The sequence below is a fragment of the Ambystoma mexicanum genome, chromosome 8 (genome assembly GCF_040938575.1).
Source record: "Ambystoma mexicanum isolate Mex_15411 chromosome 8, UKY_AmexF1_1, whole genome shotgun sequence".
NCBI classification, from domain to species: Eukaryota; Metazoa; Chordata; class Amphibia; order Caudata; family Ambystomatidae; genus Ambystoma; species Ambystoma mexicanum.
Window position 1 is genome coordinate 1,621,601,025 of NC_090929.1, and position 14,730 is coordinate 1,621,615,754.

The window sequence follows — 14,730 nt, forward strand, 5'->3', positions numbered from 1 at the left end:
TGTCAATCAGAAAAAGGAGTTTCAGCACAGGAGCAGGGTTTCACCGGGCAATTCAAAGGTCCAGGAGGATGCAGCAAGCTTTGTTCACGGTTTCTTCGTCAGGTGTTTATCCCAGTGGTCAACTCTGGCTCTAGTCCCAAAACCCTCACCTTTTAAGCAGGTTTCTCCCATTCATGCAGAACATTGGCTGTCACTCAAACAGAGGGTAGCCAGCCAGCCAATCAGGACTGGTTTCATTCAGGCACACCTAGACACAAAGAACAGGGAGGTTTTGGGACCCTCCCTCACTTCCTGCCTTTCCAGACACACTGGGGCCTGGGTGGGCTTCAGGGCTGAAGCCCGCCAAAGGCAAAACACACAAAGGGGTCAAACCAGTTTCAACTAACAGAGTAAAAGCCAAGTCGAAACTAACAAACAGAAAATGGCGAAAAAAGAAGACCGGGGCCATTTGGGGAAAAAGGACACCCATGGGTGCTGTACTGCAGCTGAAGGTTCAGCCTGTGGTAAACATGCACACTGGTAGTAGTAACCATTTAAAGTAAGTTAGTGTAACAAAAAATGTTACATGAGAAGTGGGATAGGAATTACTAAGTAACTGCCCCCCCCCCCCCCCAACACTCCACATAGCATGGTGTGTGCTGGTGCTACAAAGAGAAAATTAAGACTGGTATCATCTTACTAATCTTGAACGGTAGTTCCCCCAAGAAAATGTATTCAAACATTCAGAAAAGTCTAAGGGACCTTTCAGTGGCACTGCACTTAAGGTGCTTTGTGAAGCGATACAAAAAAAGCAGATGCCTATGGAGTTTGTCAGACTCCATAAAACAGTAAAACACAAAATTCCCAGTGAGGAAAAATGCATGAGGGAGTGAGAAAAAGGTCCCACTCGCTCAGGAGGAATAGATCACAGGCCCTAAATCCAGCAAAAGAGCTGGGGGTCTCTAAGGTTGAAGGGAATTAGCACAGAAATGAGTATTCTCCCTAACACATGGACAGAGCAGCCAGGCGCATTTTTAGGAGGGAGAGAGGTGTGTAGCTTGGTACAGAGAAATTGTAGCATATATATGGTCAAAGGAAACTCTGAAACACTATGTATTCTAAAAATAAATGGTTATTTAAATGCAAGTAGGCCAAGATGAATCTTGGGTAAATAAGAACTATTGCATTATATATAAACTCAATTATAAAAAAAATAACTCGATACTTAAGGGGTACAATCCAAAGTATTATTATATTAAGAATATTAGTCAGCAGTTCAAGGTTAGGAAAACCTATGACTCTTTCAGTATGCAATCATCTTTTCTTGGGAGTAAAACCCAGTTAGACATACTTTTTGAATACAGTCAGTAATTCAAGGGCAGTAGACCTTGTCAGTCATGTAGTGAAACTCCGGTTAAGAAACACTTAGTAAACTAACCCTGTTACCAGGATACCTTTCTGAATAGTGGAATACAAATTCATGGAACAGTATGAACCTATAACTACATTTCAGTATCAGTAAAACCCACAGTACACTTAATTAGAATGGCATACGGCTATTCAAGGTAGGTAAAACCCAATGCAGACTTATTCTAGACAGGCTATAAAGCAAGTTGGGGGAAGCAAACCCCAGTTGGTGAACTTATACACTTATTCAGGTGAAGCCAACTTTTGGGAAGAGGAGGATGCAATTCACAGGTAAGTAAAATAACCGTATATACCTTAGGAATGGCAAAACACAATCTATGATGAGAACTTTTGTAACTATTCATATTTCAGAGGGACAGTTACCAATACAACTCCTACATCAGTAAAATACTTTCAACACTTGATACAGTAGAAGGCAAAGGCCTGACTGTAAATCCTTTCCTAATCTTGAAGCATGTGTTTTCTCAGTGGCAGAAGGGGGACCTTAATGAGGCCAACTTTTGGCAGGGTCAGTATAGGCACAGAATGCTGAACAGTCAGAGTTCCTGAGGAAGGCTCTTCAAACAAGTAAGTACTTTATGTCAGAGTTGCAGAAAGGGTCCAGGGACTTCAGACACCTTAGAGGGATTCCAACTTTGGGACTGGGCAAACTGCATGAGGGAACTCCCAATCACACGAATCGCCCCCAAAACTTCACAGGAATCGCACAAGGCTCAAGATAAGTAATGCCCACACAGTACCTCAGCAGAGACAAGGCGTTTGCAGCTGGACGTCTTCAGGATCTGCACCCCAAAACCTGGTCCTTGAATTCCTTGCTGTGGTGACTGAAGATGGGACACTGAAAGGGAATTTGCAGCAGGGATTAACAGGGAAGACTTCAGGCAAGAGTCTCTTCGAGGCTGGTTGCAGCTCTGTGGTTTTGGCACCCTTTTTCAGGAGCCAGGAGAAGACTGAATATCGCTGGTTGGATTCTTGTCACTTATCCGGTCCAGCACTCTGGTGAGGGGACTTCAAGGATCCAGATCAATTCTATGGAAGTCAGCGAGATTCGGAATTCGGAAGACTGTGCACCGCATAATGGCTCGAGGTCCCAGGGTATTGCAGCCCAGCAACGTCGCAGCACATTGTGGGATGGCTCGAAATGCAGGTCTTCTTGAGACTAGTCTGGGTAGGAGTCGTCTCATTCGGGACCCCCAGATCGGTTGGAAGGAAGGGTTCCAGCATGCTCCAGTTACAAAGCAGGCTGTCTGGTTGCTGGAAATTGCCACATCTGTCTTTTCTTCATCTTACTCTTCGGTTTCAGCTCCAGTGGTCGACTTGTCAGCAGCTTCCAGGTTCAGAGTATTTATCATGAACTACAGCACAATTTCTGCAATCTCCTGCATTTTACAGAAAGGGGCAGTCTGGCTGTCCAATCGGGACAGCCAGCCCTGTTCCTTGCAGGCAAGGTGGAAGACAAAGGGCTGCAGAGTTTTGGACTCCTCCCTCGCTTCCGCCTTCTCAGACACTCTGTAGCCTGGCCTGGGAATCCAAAGGATTCCCACCAAAGACATTTCCACTGAGGTCGTTCTCACCTATAATCGCAGGGGAAGACCTCCGAAGCAGCAAGCACACAAGAAATGCCGTAAAAAGGAGCCCACCATTTTAGCAAAAGGTTGGCCCTTCTGTGCATTACTGAGGATGGATTAACAGCCTGCTAGTAATAAAGACTAAAAGTCATGAAGGTAAAACTACTACCACCAGCCATTCAAGTAACAACCTTTTTACATCCCGCCAGCGCACCACATCAGGTGGGGTGTGCTGGCTCACTTATACAACATGTATAGGGGATGAAAATCCCTCTTTACTACTTGTGAACAGTAGTTCACCCAAGTACATGAAAGAGAAATTAACAGGTGAGCCCACAGGTGCTAGCCGGCCTAAGCCCAAAAGTTGTAGGAAACTATAACTTCAACCATACACTATGGAGAGACTTAAAAAGGTCACCCATAAAAAGAGTAAAAGACCAGGTGAGAGGGGAATATGAATCCCCTTCACCTGGGGACAAGGAGAAATAATCACCAAGTCCAAGCTAAGTGTTCTGGGGTTGACACAGGTCAGGAAGATGTATCACAAATATGTAAATCTTACCTAACAGCCTCCTTTTTTGTTATGAAATAAGTTGGTAGCAAATTTTGCCTTTGTCCGGTTTCTGCTTTACATTTTTACATTTACAATATTTTCAGATAAAACATCATTTGTCAGTTTGCTGATGCTTAGCAAGTTCTCATATAGATGCCCCGAGCCAATTCTTTGCTTTGGTCATCACTAAACATTTCTTATAATAGAAATTCTGTCTGTTTGAGGTTGATTCTTCCAGCTCTGCTAATTAATTGCCTTTGTTGTATTCAATCTTTGGCATATATTATAAAAATTAGTAAACTGGAGCTCCCTGGGATGGGGACAACTGGGAGTGCGAGCATTTGTTTTATTTGAAGAAAGGTGGGGTCCACATAGTCGCAAACCGCAACACCTTACGTAACAGTAGCTGCAGATGTCGCTTGATACAATGTTAACATGGGTTTGAATTGGAGGGTACGAGGGGGGTCTGACTATCTCATTTCCCATTTTTGTTGCGTATGAACATGGGCTCACCAGTTATGATTAAACAACATTGCCACTGCAGTAATACTTTTTTAAAACCCAGGTATATGTTCGTCCCTTGACATGCATGGTCCTCAAAAGTGGGAGTTGTTTATCTACACAATGTTTCAGCTTTGGTCTGACTGGGCCTTATCGTTTGCATAGCCACTAACCAATTCCTGTAGTGTCCTGGGCATACAGACAATTCAGTGTCCTAAATAGGAAAAGTAGTCCACAGAGAGGTGTTAAACGGTAGATATTCTGAAAGGATTGGTGGTAAAATGTTCTAAGACCAAACTTGATGGGGTGTGGGGGTAATGTGGAGCATTCTTCAGAGAAAGGGCTGTAAAGGTGTGAAACTTGCCTTTGATTGGTGTTTGTTAAAAAAGTAACAAATGAGAAAGTATAATCTTTTCTGCAATAGGTAGCACCTGGCATGCCTTATCCACCAATAATCTTCATGTCTGTATTACTACTTCGATTAATGTGTTGTAAAAAATTGAGCTAGTCTTGCCCTTTCCTTGTTGAGCATGCCATTGCTCACAGTCCCTAACCATGCCTCCTACTTTTCATTTGGGTTCCTGATGTTAAGAACTCATTGCCCTCTGTTGAGAACTCGCCAATGGAGTGGAAATTAACCCAATTTAATGAAAAGCCTGGATGATTAAGATTCAGTATTTTAACCATGCAGAATACCTTAAAATGGTCTGTACTGTTACAAGCTTTCTTATATTTACAATTGGGAACCTTTCTTATAGAACGTGGCACATTGCTGCTCTTGGATATTTACAAGATTAACTATCGCAAGAAGAATCTGTTGAGGTGGTTCATCAAAGGTTTTGATTTGTACTCCTGGTAGAGGTCATCCTTGAAATATCTCAAGGTCAGTCAGTAACTGAAAAATGATTCGCACTATACAAGGCATATATGCTAGATAAATTGTTCATGGATGACATTATATTGAAAATGAATCCGAAAGGACAGGCTGGAAGGGTTCCCCAGTCCTCCCCGGTCGAGCAGAATGTACTAGATGTTTAAGGTTGAGGGGAAACAGATTTCCGCCCTCTATAGAGCTTTACGAAATCACGCAACTACACCATTGTACGATTTGAAGGAGAGATGGGTCGTTGACCTAGAGCGTATAGAAGAGGAAGACTGGAGGGGTGCACTACAATGTCCAAAAGAAGTGGCTATAGCAGCCTGATTCAGGTTGATAGAATTTAAGTACTTGCACAGAATGTACTATTCTATGGATAGGCTAAGGAAGATGGGCAGGGTGGAGGGCGACACCTGCCCCAAATGTAAAACACACAGAGGGACATTTATTCACATGATATGGCACTGCCCGAAGTTGCAAAGATACTGCGGGAAGTTGCAACAGGAGGTTGGGATGTCCTGGGAGGGATCAATAATAATCATAATAATAATTTGCCTTTCTATATCGCTACGAACCCTCAGGCATGTGAGCGCTGCTTATTATTACCCACGGTGTGTGGTGCTCATTTATCAACCTCGGAAGGATGAAAGGCTGAGTTTGGCCCTGCTGGGATTCTATCCTGCGTCGACAAGCTCTGCACGGATGTCAAAGCGAGCGCTCTACTCACTGAGCTATCTGACCAGCTAGATCCAAGGGAAGCAATACTGGGGATATGGGGCGAAGATGACTGACAGACATGATAGAAACCTCCTAAATATTCTGTGTATTGTGGCCAAAAGGTACATAGCACAAAAATGGTTGAGACTGGACCCCACCTCCCCCTATGATTGCGGCATGGAGATCGGGAATGGACATGATAAAAATGTGGGTCCAGGTGGTATACAAAAAGAGGCTGCGTGCGGAAGTATGACATGTGGGGATTTTGGGATTGAAGGGGGTGGGGGGTTGCCAGGGCGGAGGAGGGGAGATGGCGAGACTATGTGGAGCCCGAACAATGGTAAAGGTCTACCTACTGGGAACTGGTGGGGGTATGCAGGATGGAGGGGTGGGGAGGGATTTCGGCAAGGGACCCATTTGCCGATACTGGAATGATGCACTGTTGTGGTTTTTTTTACTTTTTTGGGCGTACCAACCAGTGTTAAAAAAAAAAAAACTTAATTAAAAAGTTGTTTAAAAAAAGAAAATGAATCCAAAAAAGAACTGGGCAGTGAATTCCGACGGAATTTATTTTTGTTTAACTTTTTGAAAGTTCTTGGACATTTAACTTTTTCTTTTGGGGGAATTGATTTCTTTGTTGCCTCCTACATGTCAGTTAAGGGCACATGAGTATGCAAAAGACATTTTTCTTTTTTTCTTATTTTAATATCCAAGAAAGATTTGTAGGAAAATGTTCTCACTGCATGGTTTGTTTGAGGACAGGCCCACATAGCGAACTCTCTGTGCTGGGCAAGTGGGGCCTTTGTCGGGTAAGTCTGGTACTTCAAAATAAATCTCTTTCCATCGAATGTGCAAACCCCTCCAAGTTTCTCATTTTCTAGACGTGTTTTTCCTTCTGCTGTGGTCTAAGTTAATGTAGAAAGCTTCATGGCTCATCACTTTTCCTATACAGGTATGTGGTCATGCTTTTCAGTCACTACTCTGGTGTTAGGGGAAAGCTTTAATTTACTAAAGACGTTCCACAAATCCAACCAAAGCAGCGTATGAACAAATTGACCAACTATTTTGCACAAAGCTGTAAAGAAAATAATCCCACAAAGCTTTTAAAAAATAATGGTTTAATCATATATACTTTTGTATGTGGTGCCAACTCAACATTTCTAACATGTTTCTTTTCCTCCAAACAGCCCTATGATGTGAATTTACAAGTAACTTCGGTATTGTCCAAGCTGTCCCTCTTTCCCCACCCGCACATACATGAATTCCTTCTGGACCCATATGTAAATCTGGCTCCAGGCTGTCGATCTTTGTTTTCCGTCATTGTCCGGGTAAGTGTTACTGAGGGTGTATGTTTAATATTGAGTTGATTGTCAAATGTTGTATTGTGGATGCATTGAAAACATAAACCTGCCGTTTCAGATGAGTTGAAAGCATGAAAAATAGTGCAAATATGAGATGAAGGGAAACTTGCTTTAGGAAAATAAGGTACCCTCTCTACCCCTCAGGCCAAGCTAACTCCAGCACTGCCACCTACCTTCTCGGTTTTCCGACCCATGAAGGGTCTGTCAGTTTAGGATTTGCCACCACTTTCTCACCCCCCCTCCCCTCCTTGGAGGACTCGCACTCTGTGACACAGCCCTTTCCATGCTCCACTCTGCTATATCTGATACTCTCGATGTTGATGATCTTGCCCTCGTCATGAGGATCCGCGTGCAGCTCAAAGCCAAGTGCAACTCATGGTACGACTCAGACCTAGTCACTGTTAAGCGCAAGTGCAAGTGGCTGAGAGGAAATGGTGTGCTTCCGGTACACCCTCTGACAAACTGGCTTGTCGCCTGCTCCAAAGGCAATACCGGCTCTGTCCGCACCAAGAAGAGAGCCCACATCCAAGCCCGCGTCTCTGCCGCATCTACAACTCTGCCAAACTCTTTCAAATCTGCAAGGAGCTGGCCAATCCTGCTGCAGTCTCTATCTCTCCCGACCCCTCCCTGGCCCTCTGCACGGCCCTGGCTTCTCATTTCATCTATAAAACTTACGACATCCTGTCCCCTCTCTCTTCCTCTCCCCTCCTCCTTACTCTTCCTCTGGCCCTTCTTCAGCCACCTCTCCTTACCTCCTTCGCTTCATTTCCCCTGACAAGGTTTCTAGACAAGTCTGATCTGTGAAAGTCTCGTCAAAACAGGTTCACCCCTGCTCCTCCAAAACCATCAAATACCACATTGACACCCTGGCTCCAGCTCTGGCTGACTTCTGAAACCACTCCTTTGCCACTGGAGTCTTCCCTTCCCCCCCTGAAGCACTCCCTTGTGCACCCTTTCCTTAAACCCTCTGCCGACCCCTCCTGCCCGGCTAACTATCGCCCAATCTCCATCACTCCTTTCCTGGGCAAACTCCTGGAAAAACTGGCCATCTCCCAGCTTAATCTTCACACTGAATCTGTTGGTTGTCTCCATGACCATCGTTCTGGCATCAGAGCTGCCAGGAGCATGGAAACTGCTCTCCTGAACATACGTGAAGACCTGCTTTCCAACCTTGATTCCAACACCACCTGTGTCCTCATCTTACTTGATCTCTCTTCTGCCTTTGACACGGTCAACCGTGCCATCCTGCTCAACCATCTCCGTGATAACCTGGCTATCACCGATCCGGCCCTGGCTTGGCTGACTTCTTTCCTCTCCGATCGACCCTCACAGGTCCAACTTGGGTCCTTCCTTTCCTCTATCTCTATCTGTGGTGTTCCACAGGGGTCTAACCTCTCTCCCTGGCTGTTCAACCAATACCTGGCACTTCTTGCCCACCGCATTGCCGCTCTTTGTCCCAACCTTCAGTGCAATTTGGATGACACCCTGCTCATTTTCAGGCTCCCTTCCGCCACCTCTTCTCCTTCTCTCTTCTCTGACTGTGTCTGCTATCCAGGAGTGGTGTGCCGCCAATGATCTCTGCCTTAATGTCAGTAAGGCCGAGATTCTCCTCATCGGCACACCTGCTCCCTCCTTTCCTGTCACTCTCTGGCCGGCCTCTCTTGGCCCTCTCCCTGCTCCCATGTAACGCTCACCTGATTCTCGCAGAGGCGCCGGTCTTGACTGGGCGACTACCGTATCTTCAAAGGTGATGTGTAGCACCCGGTTGGCTCTTTGGGCTGGACCTCTGTGCACTGTATGCCTGACTTCAAGAGTAAGATGTCTGCAGATAGAAAATATGGGATTAATGAACTGGGGTTATTGGGGTGTCCCTATCTCTTTCCTTTTTTGCTCTCCTGTAGACCCCCAAAGGTTAACGCTCTCACCTTAGGTAAGTGAATGCCCAGCTCTCCATCTGCCTCGGGGCAGGGTGCTGTAACCAGTTTCTTCACTGGATCGGTAGCGCAGGCCTCTTGACTTCAGAGGACTGCTGTCCGTCGTTTACTGCACGAACGGTAAGTTTCGAGTAATTCTATTGTCTTTAAAGTCTTTAGTAATGATGTCTCTTGTTTTGCAGGTTCCGGCGATGGCGGATGACGGGCTGAAGTGAGTTGAAGATGGAGTCCGTGTGATGAATAGAAGCGCCTGGAAGCACGTAAGTAAGCGCTTGTTGCCTGCTTCACGATGCGCTCTAACTGTCTTTTATTTTGCAGGTACGAGTTCGGAGCGGCTGCAGGGTGCCGGAATACCCACTGGGTTAGAGTAATGGCACGTGAGTATTAAAGTTCCCCAATGTCTTTAAACACACCTTGTTTTGTCTTTCAGATGCAGGATGCAGCGCCGAAGGCCTCCGGAGCGTGCGAAGAGTTGGTAAGCTTTTGTCTTTCAGATGCCGGAATGCAGTGTGAAGACCTCCGGGGCGCACGAAGAGTAGGTAAGCCTTTGTCTTTCAGACGCCGGAATGCTAACCTGTTCTTTCTTGTCTTTATAGGTGTTGCTGAAGACTGGATTCAGGATGGTAAGCCTTTTTCCTTAGGCCTAGGATCCGATGCAGAAGACACGATGAGCGTTCTGCTGCAGAGGATGCAGAATAACGCAAAGCAAGATTCATCCACCGGGTGTGGTTTAAATAGCCTCCTGTAGTGCTTAGGTGTCTCCTTCCACAGCCACGCCTTGGTAAGAAAAGAGTTCCTGCTTTCCAGGCCTCCTGTAGTGCTTAGGTGTCTCCTTCCACAGCCACGCCTTGGTAAGAAAAGAGTTCCTGCTTTCCAGAAGAGTTCCAGTGTTCTGAATCTAGGGAGTGGCTCCTGCCCCACCCAACAGGAAAAGTAGTTCCAAACAGAAGAGGATCAGAGGCTCAGCTGGCAGGCAAGTAAGCAGCATGGTCTGCTGCAGGTAAGTCCACCCAAGCATTATGAGCCCGGCGCTTCCAGCGCTGGGACTGGGCATATTTATGAGCCTGGTGCCACTGGCGCCAGGACTGGGTCCAAAAGGTCCCAATTGGGACTGGTTGGCCCTCGGAACCTGGGTTATGGATCTGCTTCCAAGGGAGTTGGGAAAACCCTGACCTTTTGGAAGCAGAGATCATGACATCCCACCTGTGAGGCTAAAAACCTCAGGGTCCTCTTCGACTCCACACTCTCCTTCTCTCCTCACATCTCTGACGTCTCTAAGAAGTCACACTACCAGCTGCACCTCCTCAGAGGAATTCTTGATTTTCTCTATTTCCCCTAGGAGCTCACTGTCTCCAGAGCTCTGCTTCTCTCTAGGCTGGACTACTGCAACAGCCTCTTTCTAAATCTGCCTGCCTCTACTCTCCACCCTCTGTAACTCATCCAAAACAGGACTGTATATATATCTCGTTATGTCTATTTTCAGTGAATAAACTTAAGTTAAGGTGTATAAGTTCAGTGCAAAAAAACGCCTGAAGTTTGGCAGGTGCTAGAAGCTATGTCATCTTTTCGAATGGATAGTGTCCTCCCACGTATTCCTCATCTTATGATATCTCCGTTTCCAGTTTTGGCAAATTCTTTCTTCTTGGCGAGGGCGCTCTGCATCAAGACGGTCGACCCGATGTCCCTCAAGCACCTCCATCTGGGCTGACGTACGCGTCAAGTACATATACCACGCACAACGCCCGTTGACTTTTGTACTGTTTTTCCGTGAATGCGATTGCTTTGAGAATTACAGCACGCTCCAGTTTTTCATGAAAACGTTTTGAGATGGCCTCATCTTGGACTCCTACTGCTTTGAAGACGGGCTTCAAAAAGTGCCTAGATTGCGGCACCAAAATGTCCCTCACGGACCTATATAAAATATGCATCTAGTGCCTGGGCGTCGAGCACAAAACTATCGACCCTGTCATTCTATGACAGGTAAGGCCTTAAAAGAGCAAAAAGCTAAACTGTCAATGGGTAGGATTGTCTCCAAATCCCTGTCCACTTCTTCGAAATGTGGGTCACCCCATGAGTTGAGAGATTCATCTCCTCATAAAAAAAGGTCAAAAAACCGATCCCTCTCAAGCAGCACACACTCCTCTTCGTCATCAAAAAAATATAGATCACCCTCTCCTTCTTTTTCTTCCTCAGAGGAAAGGAGCGTAGTCTGCCCGACTAAATCCTCCTCGAAAGATAAGTGGGAACTCTTTAGAAAGAAAATGTAAAATCTTCGAGGAACAGGCCCCGTACCCCTCGAAACATAAGAAAAGTGGCCATGCTATGGTTGATGACAAGCATGAAGCCAAGGAAAAACTCTGTGCGCCCTAGAGCCCGGATCATAAGCGTTAAGACTTCTCTAGAGCCTTTAAGTACTCAACGAGACGAGAAATAGTTAAACTGTCGAGTTGAGGGAAGAGTCCCTCGAAGCACAAGTCCAAGGACAAAGTATCGATACCATCGACACCACGGATGTCGACACCATCAACGCCAATGGAAAAAAACATTGACCCAGACTGTGCATTGGACACCTTTGCCTCAAAAAAGTCAGGAAAAGGTTTTTAAACCTCTTCTAAAAATAAGGATTTTTTCAGATCCTTAACCTCAATATATGAGCGCTATGAAACTTCAGATGAAACCCCTCCAAGTGGTCGTCTATCCGATACCCCTTGTATTTATAAAGATACTAATGTCCCTGAATGCTTCATTTCAGAAGAGACCAGGGTTAGGGCGCTACATGACACCTTACAGATAGCTAGTGGGGTAGACACCCCCCAGAGCTAGATTTTGGCAATCCGGACCCGGCTGATCATGCAGACGCCTAATGTCCAGAGTTGTAGAGTTCTTAGGAGGAAGTAGGCCAGCTCCTTCATTTGAGCAGGACGACCTTACAGACCTATTGGACAAAGGTCCTCAATATGACCCTATACTACCATTCCATGTGGCACTCCAAAAAAGGGTTGCAGCAAACTGGGAGAAGACAGTCCAGACAAGCAGTAAATAAACATCTCACAAAAAGATACAGGCCATCAAGTAGCGACCCTGGATACCTGTCAATACATCAGACTCTGGAAAGTCTAGTATTGCAAGCAGCGGTATCCCTACAAAATATCCCCACCAAAAATATCACCGTACATATGGCTGTTTGTCTCGCCATAGGCGATATTTTTGGGGGGGATATTTTGTGGGAGCGGGGGTGTCATCCGCACATTTTAAATTAATGCGGGGGTATCCCCCGCAGGGTCCATGGGTCAATATCGCTGCAAAAATATGGCAATATTTGTGTATCGCAATATTTTTGCAGGGATATTAACACATGGAATCCAAACAGCTACATAAGCCTCTAAGCAAGCTGCGTATCCAACCATACCCCCTGATAGGGACAAACTCATGGGCAAAGAAAGTCTTTTCTGCTAGCAGCATGGCTTTAAAGTCCGCTAACTCTACTTGTGCTCTAGCAAATCCACATTCACCCTGTGGGACTGCATAGCGATGGCGGCTGATCCCTTCCCTGAAGGCGAGGAAAGAAACTGTCACAGCATCTGAAAGAATGGCAAGGTATTACTTCGGATGCTTAGGCACTGGAAATAGTAGCCCAAGGTTACTGCCTCCTTTCATACAGAGACCTCAGGATCATCCACCAGGAAGCCATTCACTAAATGTTCGAGATCCATTCCTGTTGCAGGAAATTTTAACCCTGCTAGAGAAAGATGCTATAGAACAAGTACCTGTGAAGGAGAGGAACAAAGGGTGGTATTCTCCCTATTTCCTAATCCCCAAGGACTGAAACCCATCTTGGACTTGAGATACTTGAACAAGTTCCTCAGGAAGGACAAGTTCAAGATGGTCACGTTTCTCAGATCCTTCAGGCCCTCCAGCTCCAGAATGGGTTGGTGTCATTACTTTCATGTGCCAATCCATCACAAGCACAGAAAGTACCCGAGGTTTGCCGTTGGTGGGTCTCATTATCAGTTTCAAGTTCTGCTATTTGAGCTGACCTCGGCCCTGAGTGTTGTGGCAGCCAGTCTCAGGAGGTGGGGAATCCACGTCTACTCCTACCTAGACGATTGGCTGATCAGGGCACGTTCACCCGAACAGGCCTATGAACATCTCAGTATCACCTGCCACTCGGGCTCAACACATTTTTTCTGGTGCCTGATGTTAGCCTGACAATGAGATCCCTCCAATGGGCTCTCAGGGCTCAATGGTCCCAATTCTCAGGCAGGATGTCAGACCTTTTTCAGGTTCCGAGCAGAGTCGCACAGGACCTTCTGTGGTGGGCCTGTGAGGACAACATTCTGAAGGGAGAACCCTTTTGGCAACCATGGCCGGAGATAAAAGTAGTGACGGACAGCTCACGCAAACGATCTGACCATCAGCGGTCATTGGTCTCCATCAGAGTCCAAACTACATATCAATCTTTTGAAGCTGAGGGCAATCAGACTAGCGCTGAAGGCCTTTCTGCCCTCTATACGGGAAAGAATGTCCTGATAATGACAGACGACACAGTGACCATGTACTATCTCAACAAGAGAGGAGGCGTAGGGTCACTACCACAGTGCAGAGAGGCAATGCAGCTCTGGTTCTGGGCAATTCAAGAAGGAATCTCTCTATTGGCAGTTCACCTAGCCGGAGAGGACAACACAGCGGCGGACACTCTGAGCAGACAGAGCACAGTCTCCCATGAGTGGGAACTAGCTCAGGAAATCCTTCAAGGGATCTTCACCCTTTGGGGAACCCCTGTAGTGGAGCTGCTTGAAACCATTGTCAACTGGAAGTGCAAACTGTTTGTTCCAGGGAATTTCCTCCAAGAGGAGCTCTAGGGGACACGTTTGTACTGGACTGGGAGTTTCCACTCCTGTACATGTTCCCTCCAGTCCCCATCATTCCTCACGTGATGAAGAGGTTGAAAAAGTTGGGGAAATCCATGATCCCAATTGCCCCTGATTGGGCCAGGAGGACGTGGTACCCGGATCTTTTGCACATGTCCATCCGCCAGCCAATACGTCTTCCACAAAGAGAGGACCTTCTCTCACGAGAGCAGGGTCGGATTCTCCATCCAGAGGTCAAGACACTCAGCCTTCACGCATGGTTTCTGAGAGGCTGAGATACAAAGATTGGGACCTCCTGGATGACGTAATGGAGATTAGAAGGCCAGCAACAAAATCCTTATACCGCTGCCATTGGAACAAGATCTGCAGCTCGTGTAGGGACAAAGATGTGGACCCTTTTCAATGCGATACACCTACGATGTTATTGTTTCTACTACATTTGGCAAATCTGGGGCACTAGATTGGAACAATCAAAGGTCTCTAGCAGCGCTTTCCATCTTCAAGCGCAACCTCGGAAGAAGCATCCTACTTCAAAATACCATTAACTCAATTTCTTAAAGGACTCACAAATGTGTTTCCTCCTACACCTTTCCAAATCACAACATGGAACCTTAATTTGGTTTTAAGGTTTTTGATATATGCTCCTTTCGAGGTACTCCATTCGTGCCCTTTAAGGTTGCTAACTTGCAAAACTATTTTGTTAGTAGCAATAACAACCCACAGGGTGAGTTGCAGGCCTTATCCTGTAAACCTCAGTTTACTATATTTAACAAGGATAAGGTTGTCCTTAAGGTCAAACACACTGTTCTACCCAAGATTGTATCGTATGCTGAATGGTAATCAGCACAGAAAATTGTGCTTCCGGCCTTCTATCCTCCACCTCATCCTAGCAAGGAAGAGGAAAGATCCTAGACTCAATCCAAGGAGAGCTCTAAGCTTCT

General features: G+C 46.1%; 1 protein-coding gene across 1 annotated transcript in view; it reads left to right on the forward strand.

The window, feature by feature from the left end:
• FHIP2A (FHF complex subunit HOOK interacting protein 2A) overlaps positions 1-14,730 on the forward strand; it is a 416,741-nt gene that overhangs the window by 350,569 nt on the left and 51,442 nt on the right. The window contains exon 15 of the mRNA XM_069611895.1: positions 6,811-6,951. Within this exon, the coding sequence (XP_069467996.1) occupies positions 6,811-6,951 (141 nt within the window). The remainder of the gene's footprint in view (positions 1-6,810; positions 6,952-14,730) is intronic.